This window comes from Pelmatolapia mariae, linkage group LG15, assembly GCF_036321145.2.
Source record: "Pelmatolapia mariae isolate MD_Pm_ZW linkage group LG15, Pm_UMD_F_2, whole genome shotgun sequence".
In the NCBI taxonomy this organism is placed as follows: Eukaryota; Metazoa; Chordata; class Actinopteri; order Cichliformes; family Cichlidae; genus Pelmatolapia; species Pelmatolapia mariae.
The window spans coordinates 595,143-612,946 of record NC_086240.1 but is presented as its reverse complement, the minus strand read 5'-3'; the positions used below and the strand labels follow the sequence as shown (position 1 = coordinate 612,946).

The window sequence follows — 17,804 nt, the reverse complement described above, 5'->3', positions numbered from 1 at the left end:
TTATACCGACACACAAAAATATATTCAATTGCACTTCTCGAATTCTTTTATTTCACAGAATGGCATGTAAATGTGGTTAATAGGAAGGACATCACGGTCAAAACATTCTTTGTTACTTGGAGACACAAAGTGAGGCGCAGCAAGATGGCGGAGTCTGTTCTTCTGATGACGTCACAGTTCAAACTGGAGTGAGCTGCTGTGAAAAAAAAATGGTTGACAGGTTGAGGTAACCAGAGGCGGCGCCCCGGAAACGCGTTACAGTTTGTGTTGCCTCCACAAGCGGCTCATGGGGATGGGGTTGAATCTGCCGCTGCGGTTGCTCCTCATGCCCAGGTACTGCCTCAGCAGCTGGTTGACCCGTTTCTGACTGTTCCATTTGCGGGCAGATTTCCGGACGCCTATGAACCCGCCGTAGCGCTTCTGTAGCGGCCTCATCGATGAGCCCAGCAGCTTCCTATATGCGTGGCGCCCCCTCTGAAAGCCGCCAAAGCGTTTGGATAAGGCGATGCCCTCTGAACTCTCACCTTCATCGGCCTCTAGCTGGCCATCGCTTTCCACGTTCCTCTCCTCTCTGGGCTTCTGCTCTTCATCCGTCAGACTGAGATCCAGACTCTGCAGGCCCTCCCCCTCCTCAGAGGATCCCAGCAGCGATGAGTCATACTGGACGCTGCGCTGCTCGAAGGGTGTCTCATCCCGATCCCCCTCCTGGAAACGCTCCGCAGCTGTCGACTGCACCAGTTCACTGTCAGAGTTCAGGTCGAGAGAGGTCAGCTCCAGCTCCTCTCCCGTTCTCTTGAAGAGAGCGCCTCCTTCAGAAAGTGTAGGATGGAGCGATAGCTTCACAGCGCGTTTGCATACCTCCCACGTCAGCGAAGAGGAGATGCGACCCTCGCATTCCAACAAACACACCTGCAGAGGGGAGAGAAACAGTGAGGTGGTGAGGCGATCCGAAGGGGTCTTTTTGATGTTTAACTGATGAAAACACAACAAAGATCCCAAAGACTTTGAAGTCCCCTAATTACTTGCAGTCATTCAAGCGCTAATCAGGCCTAAGAAAGAAGGTGACAGTGAGGATGCTGAGAATATTGGGCTCAAGACCCTGGCAAATAATTACAGGTGTTTAGTCCACACACCAGAGCAACATGACGGTTGAACATAACGGTACTGACAAGGCCTGAAATATCTACGTTTTCTACAATCACAAATTTTCTTTCCTTAGAACATAAATCATGAAAAGGACAAATAACGGAGCAGAGAGCAGACGCTCTTATTTCAAGTCTAACACACATAAACTGGCTGTCTATCTGAACATGTGCGTGTTAGGGTTAGGGTGGAACATTTGAACACTCCCATTGATCTCTTACTGGTTGCTTCCTCACATGTTGCATTTCCTACATTCGAGCGCTGCTTAGCAAACATAGCAGTGTGATATTTCTGACCTGATATTTAAAGAGTTTTAGCTAGCACTGCTGTTATAGTTGCTAGTTGTTAGGAGTAGTGGTAATTTGGATCATTATATTTATTAAAGCTTAAAGTTATGGGCAAAGAATCCTACAAAGAAGGATTGTAAGGTTAGCGCGATGAAGTGTTTCCTGGGGTGAGACGGTGGGCTTTGTACTTCTTTAGAGAAATGCAGAAGGACAGCTTTTGCAAAAAGGATGTAAATGGCTGTGGTTACCACATATTTTAAGAAGAAGATGGTTTTGAATAAGAGAGGAAGGCGCACAAAGGTGCAGTCTGAAAGAGATAAACTGCAAGGTGGTGTCAGGGGTGGGGTAGCTGGGGTGCATTGGATGGCAGCCTGCAGCATGATTCTGGACAAGAAGGGGAGGTGAACCTGGTGGTTGACTGAGGAAGTGCAGGGAAGAATTCAAAGGAAGAGGTAAGCAAAGAAGTGGGATAGTCCTCTGAGGCTAGACGTACGACAAAGACAGAGGTGGCAAAGGAAAAGGCTTAGTGAGTTTTATGTGAAGCTGGAGCCTAACGAGGGAGAAAAGCCAGAAAAAATTGTTTATCTTGGAAACTGAGAGGATGGCTGAGGAATGCAGAAGAAGCGTAAAAATAGAGCTCCAGAAGGAAAACACTGGATGAGCGAAGCCACGAAGAGTTGTTGAAGCTACGTTAGCTTAACATAGGCAGCTGGAGGCCGCTAATGTTTTCCAGTCCTCGTCCACCACAGTCATTACACCAGAGCTCTTCACTGTCTCTCTTTGCTTTGGTTCCTTTTGGAGCATTTCTAACAGCATATCGAACTAAAACAATGGTTTGCTGAGGTACAGTCTGTTACTTAGCACTAATTAGCAAGCATGTTTCTCTGTGCATTTTATTAATTCAGCTAGCTAGCCAAGCTAACTAACGTTAGCTGATGAATCAACTCTCCAAACATTTTAAGGTCACTTCTGGCTCTAAAAGACAAACCCTGCGCTGCCTAAAACACTAATGCTGAAGCTTCAAAATGAGGAGTGGCTACATCCATCCATTATGCTGCCTTTGAATATGACACACGGTACATGTATGAACCATCAACTGTAGAAAACATGGACGACGCGACAGCTCCCCAAAAATGAAGCCAAAACGTCTCTATCGCCCCCTGGTGTCTGGCTGCAGTATAGGTCATAAACCCCGCCTCCTCCATGTTAGCGGATGGGACTGGGGTCAGACTAAAATAAATTAATTCTCCTTAGATAATTTTTTTTCAAAGATTCTTTCTTTTGTTATCAATAGTTCTCATCATGCTGATTGATGTCCAAGGGGTCTCCTTTCCCATAAGTTTGATTCTAATTCCTACCACGGTGAAGTTAAATTGGGGTGAAACGTCATCATAGCAGCTTTGACTGACAGCTGCAGTCACGGAGAAACTTGCGTATCTCTGTTCGGGAATAGCAGATAGAGCGTAGGCTCTGAGAGGAGGACCAGCGTTTACGCTACGAAAACACGGCCGAGTGTTTTAACCTGACAGCCTGAGGTGTTCTTCAGTAAACTGGACTACCCGACAGAAGGACCCGAGGCCCCGCTGCACTTTTTAGGTAAGTTAAACGTGTTTGTAAGCTAATCCGTAACTACCGTCCTTAGCTAGGTCCTGAGACCTAGCTAGCTAAAATGAGCACTCGGCTGTCAGGGTTCGTTTAGCTAATCTGTGCAGGTGAATGAATTTACTAAAGAAATTTACTAAAGAAATCAAGAGAAACGCCCCGGGCTGCTCAGTCACTAATTACTGTTACTGTACTTTTATTACAAGTGTTATACTGTAAAAACAACAGGCTGCACCCTGCTGCAGCTCCTGTGCAGAGCTGAGTATTAAATATGTGCAAACAACAGCATGTTTTCAGTCTCTTGCCACATCTGTAAAGACAATAACATCTTTTTTAAAAGCTTGTACTTCAGTAACTCCTCATTAATCAGTGTGAGGACAGAAGAATCAGCTTTATTTCAATTTTGAGGGATAAAATTTATATCTGAGTTTGATGGTTCTGTTCTCTTTGTGATTACAGGAGCTGCCCTCAGATTCAGACCTCAGCCCCACCCAGTGACAGCAGACAGATCATCCAACATGTTCACATGTTAACTGCAAAATGAACTGATGAAAACAATACAAAGGTTAAAGTACCACATGTGCTGTAGTGAAAGCTGCAGCTTTATTGATAAAGTTAAAGACAAAAAAGGATTAATCACTCATGTAACTGTGTCACTATATATCAGCATTAACAGGACCTCAGTTTGGTGTTTCACAAAGCTGCTGATCTCAGACCTGCACAGCTTCAGTTTTAAACACTTGATGTACTCAGCTGCATGAAGAGCATATGAGATTTTCTCTAACACAATTAAATAAAACCTGATGAAGGTCAAAGGTCATCACTTGTATGTTGAACTACAAACTTGTCATCTGGAGTTCTTTCACAGTTTTTTGCAGATAGTGTGTTATTTACCATAAAGTTATTCAGAGTTATTCATACCAGAGTAACCAGAGAGGATCATATATTTTTAAATATATAACTTTCTACAGGACTGAATATAATATTTTTATGTAAAAGTCCAGAGCCTCTGGGGAGTATCCAAGTATTTATAACATTACACAAACCAAAGGTCTCCATCACAGTGTTCATGAAATACTGGGTTTATCCATCTCCTGGATCGGACCTACAGAGGAGTGCTGAAGATTTCCCTGTGAGGGATCTGCTGGTGAAGATCATGAGTCCAGCTTGATCAATGCGATGAGCTTCAGTGTTCGTGTTGTTTCTTAAATGAAGCCTCTCTCAGTGGGTCAACAGAACATCTGGCACAGGACAGCTGTGATGAAAGAAAGGGAAGAAGTTTCTCCAAACCTCTGGACCCAGAAACCCAGCTTGGTCCTGATGGTCTCCCTCACTAGTTTCTCTCCAGGGTGAATGTAGCTGTTGATGTAATATGGACTCTATTATTAAATGAAAAGAACAAATTAGACTACACTACTGAAACCTTCTGCTGATGTTTTTAAAGTTTCCATGTTACCAGGCTGTAGATGGCTCTGAAGATTTACACAGTTTTAGATCCATTACACTCACAGTCTTATGTTAAAATCTCAAAGGACAGCATTATATTTTTGATATTAACAGTAACTCTGGGCCTCTGTGGAGTGTGCAGATGATCTCATTGCTGTCTAAAAATGGATAAAAAAAACATAAGTGCTGAATCCTTCAATAACACAGACTATTAGAGTATTAGGTGTGTAGCATCGTTAACTAGCTAGCAACAAGCCTCCAACACAGTGCGTATGCTAGCGGCTAATCTAGCAAACGAATTAACAACAGAGTGATTTTAAAACTATAAGATGATAAGCTGTGTGTCTTTTTTTTTATAACAGTGACATGGTTGTATTTAGTCGTCAGTCGCGGTAAACCAGCAAAAAAACTCGAGCCGCCGGGCTACGTAAAAAGTGTAGGGGGGCGTGTTTACGGTCACATCCAGCGGGTGTGTGGGCGGGAGCGTTACACAGTCGCTCCACCTCAAGTCACTACTGCGCAGACTCTGGCTCCAAATTTGCAAGATGGCAGCCTCCACAAGCGGGATATTTTGGCTTCATTTTTGCACAATGGGAGGAGGCGGGGTCGCGTCGTCCATCTTTTATACAGTCAATGGTCTGAACATGTTCATGGGGAAAAAAAGCTGCCTTTTGTGGCTCAAAGTTAGATTCATGAGACAGAAAATGATGTGGCCCACACACGAGAGTCAGGTAATAATTATCTGTGGTTTTTTGACTAGAAGCTGAACTGTTTATATTACATCGAGTGAATTCAACTATTTCTCATATGAAAAAGTGCAGTCTAATGAGACTAATGGCTGCTTCCTGAGTCCCCAAGCTGTGAAAATATGCACTGAGTTTATAGCCAAAAAGAAAACAAAATGTAAAAGCTAGCCAGTCATTTTAATCAAATATCTTTTCTTCTAGTCAAACAGCCAAACACAAAAAAATTGTCTGGCCATGAGTTTATGGCATTACTATATTAGTTTTTGTGCACTACTAGGCATCAGCTGAACTAGCCTCCTTTTAACCTTGATGACTTGGGTGTCACAGAAGTTAATGGGCCTCGTTCCTGCTGTGTTCAGCATATATGAAAGTTATCTGCGAATGTGACACATCCATAATTTGACAAATGTGACATCGACTATTGCAAAATGATTGACAGCACAAAATTGGAGAAAAGTGTGAGGCTGTTTGAAGGACAGCAGGTAAATTATGTCTTTTGCTGACAACTATTTATTTCCGAATGACTCTTCAGCTTCAAGACGTTATGTTTCTGCTCCTAAAAATTTGGAATTGAACTTTTCTGTATAGAGCGAACTTTGTCAGCGCTGAATGTCCACCTCGTCTTAATGACTTTCCTGTCATAGTCGTGACGCTTGATAGTCTGACTTCAAGGACCAATGGAGAACATTTGAAGTGCATTTAAAGCTTTTTTGATGCAACAATGCCTTTTCTTGTTTAGTAAATCCAAATACATTTATCACCTATATTTTGCATCCATATATGGCTGACAGTAGGTCACAGTATTCTTCTCTTTCACCCTTTCCCAAACTCCCAAGCTTGCTGATTTCAGTTTGAGGTAAGAAGCAAATCCCATTTACTCGTCAAATCTCGCTCAAACGAGATAAATTCCATTGTTATCAGAAACCTGCTCACATCAAAGGAAGGAGAGAAGAGGGAGTTCTGCTGTGAATCTATCAACAGAAATTAATTATCCATCGTAAATGAAATGAGCGCACCAGGGGATTCTCCGCAGCGGATCAATGGAGCAATCTAAAGGAGTTTATGAGCGAGAGGAAATGCGTGCATGCACACAATCCACGATTTATATATTCGTGAGGACAAGAGGATAAAACGGTTGAGAAAATTCTCCAAGAGGAGCTCGCTTCAAAGGCTTAATTCTCACAGAGGAGGTGGGTCAGGGCTGGCTCTTAAATACAGTGTTGAGATTTTGATGTACTAACTTCTTTGAACTGATCAGAGAAGCAGCAGAAAAGCTCCTACTTTGCTACCTAATCTTGGGGTGGACAGATCAGAGTTTAAGGCCCACCTTGATGCCTTCTTTAAGGCCAAAGGCCATGTTATGAGCCAGCTTGTGCTCACAAGCCATCTGCAAACATCTTATCAAAAGAGTTGTTCCTGTGAGGAGTGACTGATAATGGTGTACGTGACGGAGAGCCAAAGAAGTCACACTTTGCCTGCTGTGTGATGTAGTGGACAGATACAGTTCTTCAGGGAAGGGGAAGATGTTCAGGCAACAAAGTCCCGCTGAAGAAATCGAACCAACCGTGTGCGAAGAGGAAACCAGAAAATGTAAACCTTTCCAAAACGTTTCCATCAGGGTGACGATTAGCGAAGGTTATCGCTATCAATAGTATATCAATATCATATCATCAAAGTTGATATGAAAAACAGTAACATACTAAAAAAAGAGAAAACAGATGAAAGAGAAGGACTACATGATCTGTCAGCCCCAGAGAAATTCACTGCAATTAAAAAAAAATCCTGATTCTCCAGCAAGGAAATGTGAGGAATACGGGAAGGTTACAGCCTGCACCTTTCTTTACTGTATGGTTTTCTTTACATGTGATTGTATTGTAATTCTGAGTATTTTGTGATTTATGGTAGTTCTAGAAAACAAAATAACAGTAATAAATAAAATATAATATAATATAATATATAGGGTGAAGGTAACAGTGGTCCCAGTGGTGATCAGAGCACTCCTGTGCACTGACTCCTAAACTAGGCCAGTGGCTCCAGCAGATCCCGGGAGCAACATCGGAGATCTCTGTCCAGAAGAGCGCAGTCCTGGGAACAGCTAAGATACTGCAGGACCCTCAAGCTCTCAGGCCTCTGGTAGAGGACCCGAGCTTGAAGGACAGAGAGAGAGAGATGTGTGTGTGAGAAATTCTTAAGTGAAATGTAATATTCCTGTATGAAAAAACAGCACTATTGATGATAATTTGTTTCTTGAGCTGCAAAGACGAAACTGGGTTTCCACCAGTAAAGCCGTTGGACCCAGCTTGGCTGGAGAGCTAACCACCTGGGACACCACATGCTGTGCAGCAAAGTCAGAACAGCTGTGCTGTGTAGCATACAAACCACTGCTGGAACCAAGAGCAGAGCTGTTCACCTTGTTCTGACTGTTTTGTGTAAAAACACTTAAACGTAGGCTGATAGCATACAGTAGCTAACTTAGCTAATGGTCCAGTTCTAACAGGGAGTGTGGCAGATCTTTACAGTGTTCAGCATGAGGCCCCCAGGCCTCATAACATCTCTGTGCAACAATCAAAGGTGCGTCAGGAACCAGCTGTGGCTGTTTGCAAATACGCATAAGGGAAGCAACGCCCACACTTCTGTCGAGCAATGAGACAGAGTAATGATTTTAATTGGACAAAAGTCTGGCAGCTAATGACAAACACAGACAAAGTAACTCTGGTTACACTCTCACCTTCACACAGCTAAACTACAAACGAGAGCAGGCAAGAAACTCTGTGACTAAGAGCCACATCACAGGTAATTAGCACATATGTAAACAAAAGCTGGCATTTATAAAAATGACAGTAAGTAATGAATGTGGTGGTAGAATCTGTGTGTGTGGGTACGTGCACGGGCGTGCAGGTGTGTGCACAAATAAATCAATGGGTCCTGACATTATAGCAAACAGCGGCGGCCTCACACACACACTCTCAGTCTGGAGTGGGAGACAATGGAATTGCTCCGTGGATTCCATCTGTGGCTCAATGGGATGGCGGCAAACACAATGAGGTGCTGATCAAATGTGTCAGTCAGCGATGTAGGTCCAGGCTGATGATACTGAGAGGCAGTCTATTACAACTTCCAAAAAGGTCCCAGCTGTCTTTCCTCTGCATCATTATCAGCTAAATTAGCCGTCCTACAGCTATTCGTGGACAACCACCGACTATTTTTACCCACTGATTTTTCTCAGACTGCTTGGAATGAGATTCTGTGCCGCGTGGAAATTTTGGGTTCAGTTCGGAGAACGATCACATCCTCCCACTATAGAGGCCGGTATTTCCTGATGGTCACAAAGAACTGCGCAAGTGCTGTAGGTACTCACAGAGAAGCAACACTAATCCCTTCTGCATAAAAGTGTCTCCATCATATCACTGTCACTGTGCACCTGCGTGGCTTTCTTTAGTTTTAACCCCGACGCTATGAGAGAAAAATAATAGAAAGTATTTTTTTCAGGTTTTAGGATTTTATGTTAGTCTAAGTCTGGCTCTTATGACCCAAGTGTGTGTGTGTAGATGTTTTGTTTGGCACTAACCCCCCATTATAACACTAATTGCCATTTGTGCATTGGCACAGAAAGAATATTGGCACTCTGCACTGACACCTGTCCACACAGGAGATGATAAGCACTTCCAGCATAAAGAGTGCTGTGTGTCTATCTATCTATCTATCTATCTATCTATCTATCTATCTATCTATCTATCTATCTATCTATCTATCTATCTATCTATCTATAGCAGAGGTAAATAAAAATCAGCTGACCAGGTAAACTGTGTGAGCTCATAACATTGTCCTGGTTGTCCTGTTGCTTTTTTAATTTCTTCATTTTTATTAAGCAAGCTTTGTGGGAACAATAGGCTAATAATGAATAATTATCATGTGGTTAGGGAAGGTGGAAGGGTCAACTTAGGCTGAAACCAGAGTTACCCCAGAATGTCAGACTGTTAAAGTGGAAATCTAAAGTTTTATGCTTTTTAGCCGTGCTGGCTGTAAGGCTGTTGTTTGAGCACCGGGTAGCCTAACACGGTGGTCATGTGTTTGAATGTGCTGGGAAGCAGGGACCTTTCTTCTGCATGGGTTCCCTCTGGGTCCTCCAAACGTACAAAGACATACACATTAGGTTAACTGGTAATTCACTCGCTGGGCTCACATCCTCATTTTAGGTTTGGCAGCGTTTTAGTAGAAGAAGGTATGAACTGAGCTGCGGTTTGGGGAAGGCCTCGAAGGGGACTGGCGCCTGCTCCCGGCCCGGCAGAGCCCCATGTACTAGAGTTGGATGTCTCGAGACCGGTCTCGAGACCACTTTTACGTGGTCTTGGTCTTGTCTTGGTCTCGACGGACTTTGGTCTTGGTCTTGTCTTGGTCTCGACGGACTTTGGTCTTGGTCTTGTCTTGGTCTCGGATCCCTCGGTCTTGTTTTGGTCTCGCTGTCTCGATCTGCTATTTCAGATCGACATAGGGCCTGTCTCAATATGCGTACTTGTGCGTACTTGTGATGCGTCATCAGTCGGAGACCAAGTACTGTTCCAATTCAAAGTACGTGTCACTACCTGATCCGTACCGGAAACCCGATCGGTACCACACATGTGCGAAAGGTACTTCCGGTCGAAGCATTTTACGATAGTTACGGGTCAGAGTATCTGTTAAGATGTTAACAGTAATAAGTATCTCTTAAATTGTTTGCAGTAATGAAGCATTTCAATATAATGTAGACAAAAACGAAAAATAAAAAGATAGTTACGGATCAGGGCTCCCTGATCGTTACTGCGCATGTGCAAAGTCGGACCGTACAAATCGGGTCTACCCGATCCGTACCGCGCATGTGCAGATGTTTTCTTCTTCTTCTGTTTCGTTTAATGGCAGTTTACTCCCCAGGCTACGAGGATACCGCCACCTGCTGACCGAGTGAATGAACCATATTGTAAAATGAACTACTGTCATTACAAATGCGTGTTAAATTTGATTTAGTGATAGTCGAGTGTGTTTATGCTTGTCTGTGTGGAGAGGATTGTTGGAATAGTGATGATGATGTCCGCTGTCACTGTCAATTGTCAGTAAACACTTAATCTGGCTGATGAATCTTCAGGTGACACATTACTAAGTCAGTATTATTAAGTCTGTAATTAGGCGCCATTCTTCTTATTTTACGGCGCTGTTGTTCAATCGGGGGACGCTCTCTGTTGAGGAGAAAAGCTTGAATGTGTTTGTAAACGGATTATCCATTCTTTAAATGTCCCGGGCAGTCGAAAAGCAGGCAGAGCTGTTGAGAAATGCTAGGAGCTAACTGGGTGCTAACCGTGTCACTCAAATACATTAAAAATTCCCGGATGTGTTCTCGCTCCGCCCGTTTTATCGCGCATACATTGGTGGTGACTTGTGTGTACTTGGTACAGCTAAATATCCCAGAATGCATTTCGTCCAAAACTCAAACGCGGCAGTGGCGGACGAGCACGGCTAAAAACATTTAAATATTACTCTTTCTGGGTCACAAAATAAACTTTTAAGTTATTTTCAAGCGAGAATGTAGCTGTGTAAACTTCAAATATCTGCTTGATTTATCAAGATATCACATATTTCCAAACGTGCTCCGACGTTTTTGGAGACGTCTGTTACCCACCAGCTCCATAGCAGACCGCGAGGTTGAGGATCACTAGAGCCGGCGAGAACAGCGGACTCCCGGCACATCGTTTTCACCCTCCCCGCGGTCTTTTCGCTACTCAGGTTAAACATGATATATAAGTCTCTTAGGTAACTTCGAAATGTCAATTTTTAGTTTATTTAAGTTTTATTTGTTCCTGAGTAAACCGGTTTGGCTGAGATTAAACTTACGCTTCATAACATATTACTCACAGTTAAATTAAGAGGGGACGGCAGTAAAAACTCCGGACCTGTGACATCATCAAGTACGCTGGTGTTCCAATTGTACAAATCGCGAGTCCGTGCTCGCGTTCTCGGCAAGTCCGGACTCGCCGAGAACGCGAGCACGGACTCGCATACTTGAGAATTGAGAAAGGGCCATAGTGTTCGGGAGATTTGGAGACAACCATCGGCAGAGTGCGGGGGGGGGGATGTCTTACTGAGCTTAAGCCCCATTTTTTCAGAAGCCCGGGGTCTTTTGGAGTGTAGTTTGTTTCATAGTTAGATGCCTGACTGACAACTGTATACAACAAAAACTACACACAATATTCGAAGCACATAGCGCACAGCCGTAAATTCCCCGTAATTTTGGTATGATCCGAGCTCAGGCACTAGGCGACCGAGCACTGCACTTACACATGTGAGCGAGGGAGGAGAAGCTGCTGCCTGCGAGTTTGCTGTAGGAGAAGCGCAGCCAGGCAGACAGAGGAGAGCTTAAGTTTAAGCAGGTACCAAAGCAAATCATTCGTACTGTACAAATAATGTAAATATGACGGTGTATCACAAAAGATTGATGTCAAACTGATCACTTGACCCATATTACGTTACTTGCTCTTCGAGTGAACCAACAAATGGCGAAATGAAAAGCCGAACAACAACAATGCTGTTTCTTTAGAGAGTCTTAGCTTACATGTGTGTTTATTTCATATTTTCAGTTGTTACCATCCACGGCTAAACAAAGCACTCTAAACCAGTTTCAGTTATGTACTGATGAACACAACAATGGACATAAGGAGCTTCTTTCAAAGACAAAACTCTGGCAGATGTTATTTTATATATTATGCTTTGTATGTTGTTCAGTATATTTCTATGCAAAACAAGAGGAATTTCAATACACAGCAGTATATTCACAGTTGAAACCAGATATTTACATACACTTTAGGGAAAAAACATAAAAACTTTTTTTTTTTACTGTTAAACATCAATTTAGAGTAAACTTGTTTTGTTTTAGATAAATAAATATTGAAATATCTTTTGAATTAGTTAAATGTCAGAATAAAAAGAGAGGGAGCTGTCTATTTTTATCACTTTCATCAAATTTAGGAGTACAGATACACTAAGTTTATTGTTAATTAATAAGAAAACTCCCGGTGATTCCATTCTGAGCTGAAGAAGCTGAGTCCATGTGAGTAAATTGGTGGCACACTTGTGGATGCATATAAGGCAAAACACAGAGCCTGTTTCTGTGACATGGGAACATCAAGAGATGTCAACCAAAACACCAGGAAATGAATTGTGGAGCTCCATAAGTGTGGCTCAATTTTGAATACAATTTGGTGCCATTTGCAATTAAGAAATACAGATAGTTTCTCTCTTTACTCTTAAAGTTAACAAATATGTTTTTATATTTATCAATCTAAAAAAATAAACATTTACTCTGATTTGATGTTACAATTAAAAAGTGTTTTTATCTGAAGAGTTTATAAATATCTGGTTTCAACTGTATATTTGATGATGTTGGTGTTTGGCTTGATTGTCAGCACAAAGAGGGCGAGAGAGGAGCAGAGAGGGAGAGAGAGAGGAGCAGAGAGGGAGAGAGAGGAACAGAGAGGGAGAGAGAGGAACAGAGAGGGAGAGAGAGAGGAGCAGAGAGGGAGAGAGAGGAACAGAGAGGGAGAGAGAGGAGCAGAGAGGGAGAGAGAGAGGAGCAGAGAGGGAGAGAGAGGAACAGAGAGGGAGAGAGAGGAGCAGAGAGGGAGAGAGAGGAGCAGAGAGGGAGAGAGAGGAACAGAGAGGGAGAGAGAGGAACAGAGAGGGAGAGAGAGGAGCAGAGAGGGAGAGAGAGAGGAGCAGAGAGGGAGAGAGAGGAACAGAGAGGGAGAGAGAGGAGCAGAGAGGGAGAGAGAGAGGAGCAGAGAGGGAGAGAGAGGAGCAGAGAGGGAGAGAGAGAGGAGCAGAGAGGGAGAGAGAGGAACAGAGAGGGAGAGAGAGGAACAGAGAGGGAGAGAGAGGAGCAGAGAGGGAGAGAGAGAGGAGCAGAGAGGGAGAGAGAGGAACAGAGAGGGAGAGAGAGGAGCAGAGAGGGAGAGAGAGGAGCAGAGAGGGAGAGAGAGGAGCAGAGAGGGAGAGAGAGAGGAGCAGAGAGGGAGAGAGAGGAGCAGAGAGGGAGAGAGAGAGGAGCAGAGAGGGAGAGAGAGGGAGAGAGAGGAGCAGAGAGGGAGAGAGAGGAGCAGAGAGGGAGAGAGAGGAACAGAGAGGGAGAGAGAGGAACAGAGAGGGAGAGAGAGGAGCAGAGAGGGAGAGAGAGGAACAGAGAGGGAGAGAGAGGAGCAGAGAGGGAGAGAGAGAGGAGCAGAGAGGGAGAGAGAGGAACAGAGAGGGAGAGAGAGGAACAGAGAGGGAGAGAGAGGAGCAGAGAGGGAGAGAGAGAGGAGCAGAGAGGGAGAGAGAGGAACAGAGAGGGAGAGAGAGGAGCAGAGAGGGAGAGAGAGAGGAGCAGAGAGGGAGAGAGAGGAACAGAGAGGGAGAGAGAGGAACAGAGAGGGAGAGAGAGAGGAGCAGAGAGGGAGAGAGAGGAACAGAGAGGGAGAGAGAGGAACAGAGAGGGAGAGAGAGAGGAGCAGAGAGGGAGAGAGAGGAGCAGAGAGGGAGAGAGAGGAACAGAGAGGGAGAGAGAGGAGCAGAGAGGGAGAGAGAGGAGCAGAGAGGGAGAGAGAGAGGAGCAGAGAGGGAGAGAGAGGAGCAGAGAGGGAGAGAGAGAGGAGCAGAGAGGGAGAGAGAGGGAGAGAGAGGAGCAGAGAGGGAGAGAGAGGAGCAGAGAGGGAGAGAGAGGAACAGAGAGGGAGAGAGAGGAACAGAGAGGGAGAGAGAGGGACAGAGAGAGAGAGGAACAGAGAGGGAGAGAGAGGAGCAGAGAGGGAGAGAGAGGAACAGAGAGGGAGAGAGAGGGACAGAGAGAGAGAGGAACAGAGAGGGAGAGAGAGGAACAGAGAGGGAGAGAGAGGAACAGAGAGGGAGAGAGAGGGAGAGAGAGGGGCAGAGAGGGAGAGAGAGGGAGAGAGAGGAACAGAGAGGGAGAGAGAGGAACAGAGAGGGAGAGAGAGGGACAGAGAGAGAGAGGAACAGAGAGGGAGAGAGAGGAACAGAGAGGGAGAGAGAGGGACAGAGAGAGAGAGGAACAGAGAGGGAGAGAGAGGAGCAGAGAGGGAGAGAGAGGGAGAGAGAGGAGCAGAGAGGGAGAGAGAGGGAGAGAGAGGAACAGAGAGGGAGAGAGAGGGAGAGAGAGGAGCAGAGAGGGAGAGAGAGGGAGAGAGAGGAGCAGAGAGGGAGCGAGAGGGAGAGAGAGGAGCAGAGAGGGAGAGAGAGGGAGAGAGAGGAACAGAGAGGGAGAGAGAGGAACAGAGAGGGAGAGAGAGCAGGTGAGACACATGTTAGTCACATGGTTGTTTGCCAAAACTCATCAGAACATGTATCTAGTACCTAGTGTATCTTTTTAGATACCGTTTGTTATTTTTCAAATTCTATATTTATTAAGTTATGCAGGCTTGTTTGCACAACAAGGCTAAATAATTATATAAACTTTTCTGAATCTAAATAGTGGACTTTGGTAGAATTAAAAAATAAGTGTAGTGCAGGTCTATGATGATTTTTAGTGCTACTATCATCTAGTTCTGATTCTGGTTCTGTCTTGGTTAAGTCCTAAGTAGTCCTGATTTTGAACTGTTGTAGTCCTGTTTTAATTCCGGATCAGTTCTGGGTCTGGTTGAATTTGGGTTTAGTCCTCGTGTCTTGATACAGCCCTGACTTTGTTCTGCCTTGCTGCTTAATTAAAAAACTAGTTTAAGGTGTCCTGCATATGTGACATATATTTTTTCCTATATGAAGTCATTCTTTTTTGAACAAAACTCAAAACACAGCCTATCCCCCCCCCCCAATCCCACATGCATACTACCCTTTAGGGCTAAGCCCCGGGTGTATAAAATGTCTGGCTCCGCCTCTGGAGTCAACGGTATCCATGACACACAACGTAACGTTCAATAATGTGTCATGTGCAAAAGCATCAGCTCCAAGAGCCGTGCTTAGAGAGTGCTTTGTAGTGAATCAGAAGAGTCGACTCCCATTGAGCGAGAGCCGGCTCCTCACTTAATTTATCTTAATTTTTTTTCACATAGTATCATTATGTGAAAAACAGAGAGGGTGAGAGACGTGACAGTCAGGTGGAGCGTGCGTCTGTCCTCTCAGTGAGTGAGTGAGACAGTAGACAGCGATGAGGAGGGCTGTGCGAGTGCATCGCAAAAACACATAAATATGTTTCGTCTCGACTTGGTCTCGGTCTTGGTCTCGATACCCTCTGGTCTTGGTATTGTCTTGGTCTCGGTTTAGGCGGTCTTGACTACAAGTCTACCATGTACTAAATAAAAGTGGGAGGGAGGGTGGGGCACAAAAATGAGAATGAACAGCTTGTAGAACTGGGGGGGAACATGTATAGATGAGAACTGGAAGGAGCGTTTGGAAATTCAGATACTTTATCTTCAGTTCTAAACTGGTCGTAAGTGTGAATATGAGCTTGGGTGGTTGTCAGATATGTCCCCACATCATGATTTGCAGAAACTTCAGTTATCCCCTGATGTTCATCTATCCAGACAACACAAACAGTTACACTCGGGACAGGCTAGCAGTCCATAAAGGGGCTGACACAGAGAGACGGGGAGTCACTGAGCCACACGTCCACACTTCACCAGTTAATCTGACATGCCTGTGTTTGATTCTGAGCAATGAGACAACAGAAAAATGACCGAGCCACATGAGGCTCCAACCTAGAACCCTGTCACAGTGATAACCACTGCATAACCGCCCTGCTCCCTGTACGTCCTTTCCTGCAGTTTCAGCCTGCTTGTTTCTTCCTGTCACCTGTGCAGGTAATAAAGTAATTAGCAGAAGCAGCTCCAGTGTCAGCACTGTACAAAGTGGAACATGGTGTCATTCATCGAGACTCTGCATGAGCTGGTAAAAATTCTGCAAACGCACACTTCTAGTAGATCCCTTTGTGACATGAAATCTGGATTTCTACTATTCTTAATTATTGTTGCCACCACAATTCTGCTCTGCATGAAGAACCCTATAATATTTTGGATGGATGTTTTGGTGACTAACTGAAATATGCTTCATACCTTAATTCTTGTGAAAAAAGAAATATTTTATACTCTTCTTGCTGTTTTTGAGGTGAAAACACAACAATGTAAATGGTTGACAGCACACAGAGAAAGCTTATGCACAATGACAACCAGACAACGCAAAAACACAACGTAAGTAGTTACATTACGTAGCAAACAAAGCACACACAGGACTATCAAACGGTACACGATGCGTTACAAAGACACTCTAATCAATAACTCACTGGATCACAATCATGGCCCCATCAGGGTGCTGATGGCTCGTTGCAGCTGCACACATGCGCCGCGGTGTTGACATGCATTCACACAGAATTACAATGATACACACATGTGCTCACCATGGTGTTGAAGGTTTGTTCCAGCTGCTGTTGCTGCAGGAGCAGTCCACAGGCCATACATTGCCCCTGACAGTCGCTGCGTCCAGGGGTGAAGAGACATGCCAGCAGCACCACCAGGCACCACAGAGGGATCTTCATCGCTCAGCGCACCCAGACAGGCAGCGACAAAGAGGAGCCCAGCAAACAGAAGAGTTCAAAACAAGGAGTCAGCAGCTGGAGGATCTGGGAGGTAAAACCTGTGGGATCTGGGTCCAGCCTGCAGGGAGAGAGAGCGGACAGACTAACAGGAATACTGCATGAATTCCAACTCGCAGGGATAATTTGGTGGATTTGGCCGGTCAGTCAAAGCGTTGGTGGTGGGAGAGTGTTCATCAAATAACAGGAAATGGACAGTGTGGGTGGAGAGAGAGAGAGCACAACCTGAGGCAATAAATGATAAAATGGGCAATTTCCAGTGGACAGGAATCATCCTGTGCAGGCTGGAGGGTTGGATCGCAGATCGAAATCATACACCGCAGGCTGGAGATTAGTAAGAGCCGATATGTGCCTCCACAGATTAGCTTGAAACTACAACACAGGTCATTTCCTGTGGCAGCAAGAAATCCACACACAACAGTGATTGGACGATGATAAAATGGGCATTAGAGTCAATGTTGAGGCAAAAAATATGCTAGCAGTGAAGAAATGTGTGAAAGGACGCGTGCGCAGGCTGAGGAAGAATAACCGGTGAGATAGACCCCAGCATCTGCTGTGGGCTCTAACTGTCTGACCCCCATTTATTCTGCCACGCACCACCGAATCACCCAATAACAGCAATAACAAAGAGAAAAACAGTGCAGAGCAGCATAGTTGCTGCTGCTCGATAGAAATATTCCACACTCTGTCTGCAGGCTTAAAGCCACGCACCCAAGGCCCTCATGCTCATGTTTGCCAAACTATAAAAGTTTAGGAAATAGGTTCTCTGTTTTTCAAACATTAACAGCTTTATTGCTGGAGCTGCTCAATCTGTTGACCTTAAGGGAGAGGTCAGAGGTCAAATAAGAAATACTAATAATGAAGTACTTGCTATATATCGACGATACACACCACACTTGTAAGAATCACAGTTTGTAAATTTGTCAGATTTCCCACCAGTAAATCTTTAAGGTCAGCTCAGGCTACGTCCACACTGGCCCGGAT

General features: G+C 44.6%; 1 protein-coding gene across 1 annotated transcript; it reads right to left on the bottom strand.

Annotated features, from left to right (window-relative positions):
- Positions 1 to 255: 255 nt before the first annotated feature.
- On the bottom strand, positions 256 to 16,805 carry pnocb (prepronociceptin b). Its single transcript, XM_063496306.1, has 2 exons — positions 16,626 to 16,805; positions 256 to 909 (listed from the first exon to the last, which is right to left on the bottom strand). The coding sequence occupies exons 1-2, from the start codon at positions 16,761 to 16,763 to the stop codon at positions 256 to 258; spliced, it is 792 nt and encodes a 263-aa protein (XP_063352376.1). The 5' UTR covers positions 16,764 to 16,805.
- Between the last annotated feature and the right edge of the window lie 999 nt (positions 16,806 to 17,804).